General features: G+C 37.0%; 1 protein-coding gene across 1 annotated transcript in view; it reads left to right on the forward strand.

The window, feature by feature from the left end:
• Positions 1 to 2,181, forward strand: part of gas6 (growth arrest-specific 6) — a 22,553-nt gene that overhangs the window by 11,942 nt on the left and 8,430 nt on the right. Inside the window, exons 8-9 of the mRNA XM_016258383.1 lie at positions 1,319 to 1,437; positions 1,541 to 1,730. Of these exons, the coding sequence (XP_016113869.1) occupies positions 1,319 to 1,437; positions 1,541 to 1,730 (309 nt within the window). The remainder of the gene's footprint in view (positions 1 to 1,318; positions 1,438 to 1,540; positions 1,731 to 2,181) is intronic.

Below are 2,181 nucleotides of genomic sequence, written 5' to 3' on the forward strand. Positions count from 1 at the left end.
GTAGTATCATATTTTATTTTATTTTAAAGAACACATTTCAAATGTGTAACTGTGTTTTGACAAAACAACTTTGCACACATCTTTGCACCCTCAAACTACAAAGAGAAAAACAGCGAGAACAGACATTCCTTTTTTTACCTCTTTCTAGTTTAACTAGATTTGATTTTATTAGGTATGTTTATTTTTTGTTTGGTTTCAGTTTTAACTTTATTTTTAGCAGGAGAGTAGCAAGGTTATAGTTAACTAAATATGAAACTGAATTAGAACATTTTCACTTCTTGAAATAACAACTATAACTATAATATCTCAGTGATACTAAAATAATGCTGGTGGGTAGTACTTTTACTTTTACTTGCATTTCTGTCTTTTAAAAATGACTTTTAGTTTTGTTTAGCTATTTTTAGTTGTTTTGTCAGTGTTTGAGTTCTGTTGCTATAAGCTGTTTCTGCCTGTTCAGCAGGACATTTCAACTGTCATAACTCATTTAATTCTGTTCATTTATGATTCTACAACATTGTCTGGATCAACTTTAGACTGTCAATAAAAACAAGTGTCTTTCCTGTTTTCATTCAGGGTTTCTGTGGGTCTTCAAATGTCTTAAAAAGTCTTAAATCAGAGCAGAAAGTCTTTATACATTTATGATGAATTCGTAAATTCACTTAAAAAAAAGAACATCTTTCCCAGTATTTTTGTCTTATTTTCTATATCTCTTATCTTTATATCATGAAATATTTACTTGAGATGCAAAATGAAGATATAAAGAACAAAATTAGAGTTTAAGCTTAAAACAAGAACAAATATCTGTCAGTGAGGAATAAAAACTTGTTTCCCTTTGAATGAAGCTGATTTTTCTGAGCCCATTGGCAGTTATTTGTTCTCATTTTAATCATAAACTCCACTTCAGTTTCTCAGAAAACAACACTTATTATCTTAATTTTGCTTCTGCAGTAAATGTATCTTGCTTTAAGAATCTTTAGACATTTGCACTGGAATACGAGATAAAAAATACTGAGGAAGAACAGCACTTTTTTTGCAATGTGATTAGAAGGTACAGTAAGTTACTTGACCACATGAAGTTTTATTTAAATTTTTTGTACTGGAGATCTAGTTCAATTAATGGAGATCTATTGTAAATTGTATTTTGAAACTCTGAAGTGTTATTTACATTTAGAGATCATTATGTATTGTGTTCCCTTCAATTTATTCCTTAAACTCTCTTTACTTGGTCTTAAAAAGTCGTAAATTCACATGCAAATCTTCAGCTTGATTATTTGATTTTGTGAGAATATTTAGCTCATCTTCCTCTCTGTGTCTGAAGTCCATCAAGCTTCATCGGCCGCTGGACATGAGGAGGAACTCGCGCTCACTGTACCTCGGACGCATGTTTAGTGGGATTCCTGTGGTCCGGCTGCGCTTCCGCCGCAGGGTCCAGACCGGGTGAGCACGCATGATGGTTTTCAGGATTAGTACTGCAGCAGTAAGATCACTGTAACAGCCGATTTCATGTTGTGTTTGATACTGACTCCCTGTTTCCTCTCAGATTCATGGCAGAGTTTGACCTTAGGACCTACGACCCCGAAGGTGTGATCTTCTTTGCCGGCGGCCACTTGAACAGCTCCTGGATTGTTCTGGTGATGCATCATGGGAAGCTGGAGCTGCAGCTGAAATACGGAGCCGTGAGTCGAGTGACCAGCAGTGGACCGCAGGTCAATGATGGCCAGTGGCATAAGGTCAGAGGTCACTGCAGGGGTCACGCTAAACAACACACACGATTGAGACACAGAGCAGTTCACACATGACACATTGAGCTCATGTGAGATGCAGGTTTGAGTTTGGCTAGCACTGTGGTTCTCCCTTATTTTACGCATCTGATTCATTAGGAGAAAGCTCTGTGAACTGAACTGGGTGTGTCCCCAGGACCAGGATTAAGAACCACTGGGCTAGCAACATCTCACAATTCTATTCTCTCTTATTTTTAAAATTTTACAACATTAAAACTGTTATTTTCCTGTTTATTACTGTAAAGCTGCTTTGAAACGATCTGTGTTGTAAAAACTGCTATAGAAACAAATGCAACTCGACTCTCTCCTCATTGGTCCACTCAGATCTCAGTTGAGGAACAGGGGCGGAGCCTCATCATCAAGATTGACAGGGAGGCGGTGATGAAGATCGCAGTGAACG

The sequence above is a fragment of the Sinocyclocheilus grahami genome, unplaced genomic scaffold, assembly GCF_001515645.1.
Source record: "Sinocyclocheilus grahami isolate Dianchi unplaced genomic scaffold, SAMN03320097.WGS_v1.1 scaffold1678.1, whole genome shotgun sequence".
Taxonomy (NCBI): domain Eukaryota; kingdom Metazoa; phylum Chordata; class Actinopteri; order Cypriniformes; family Cyprinidae; genus Sinocyclocheilus; species Sinocyclocheilus grahami.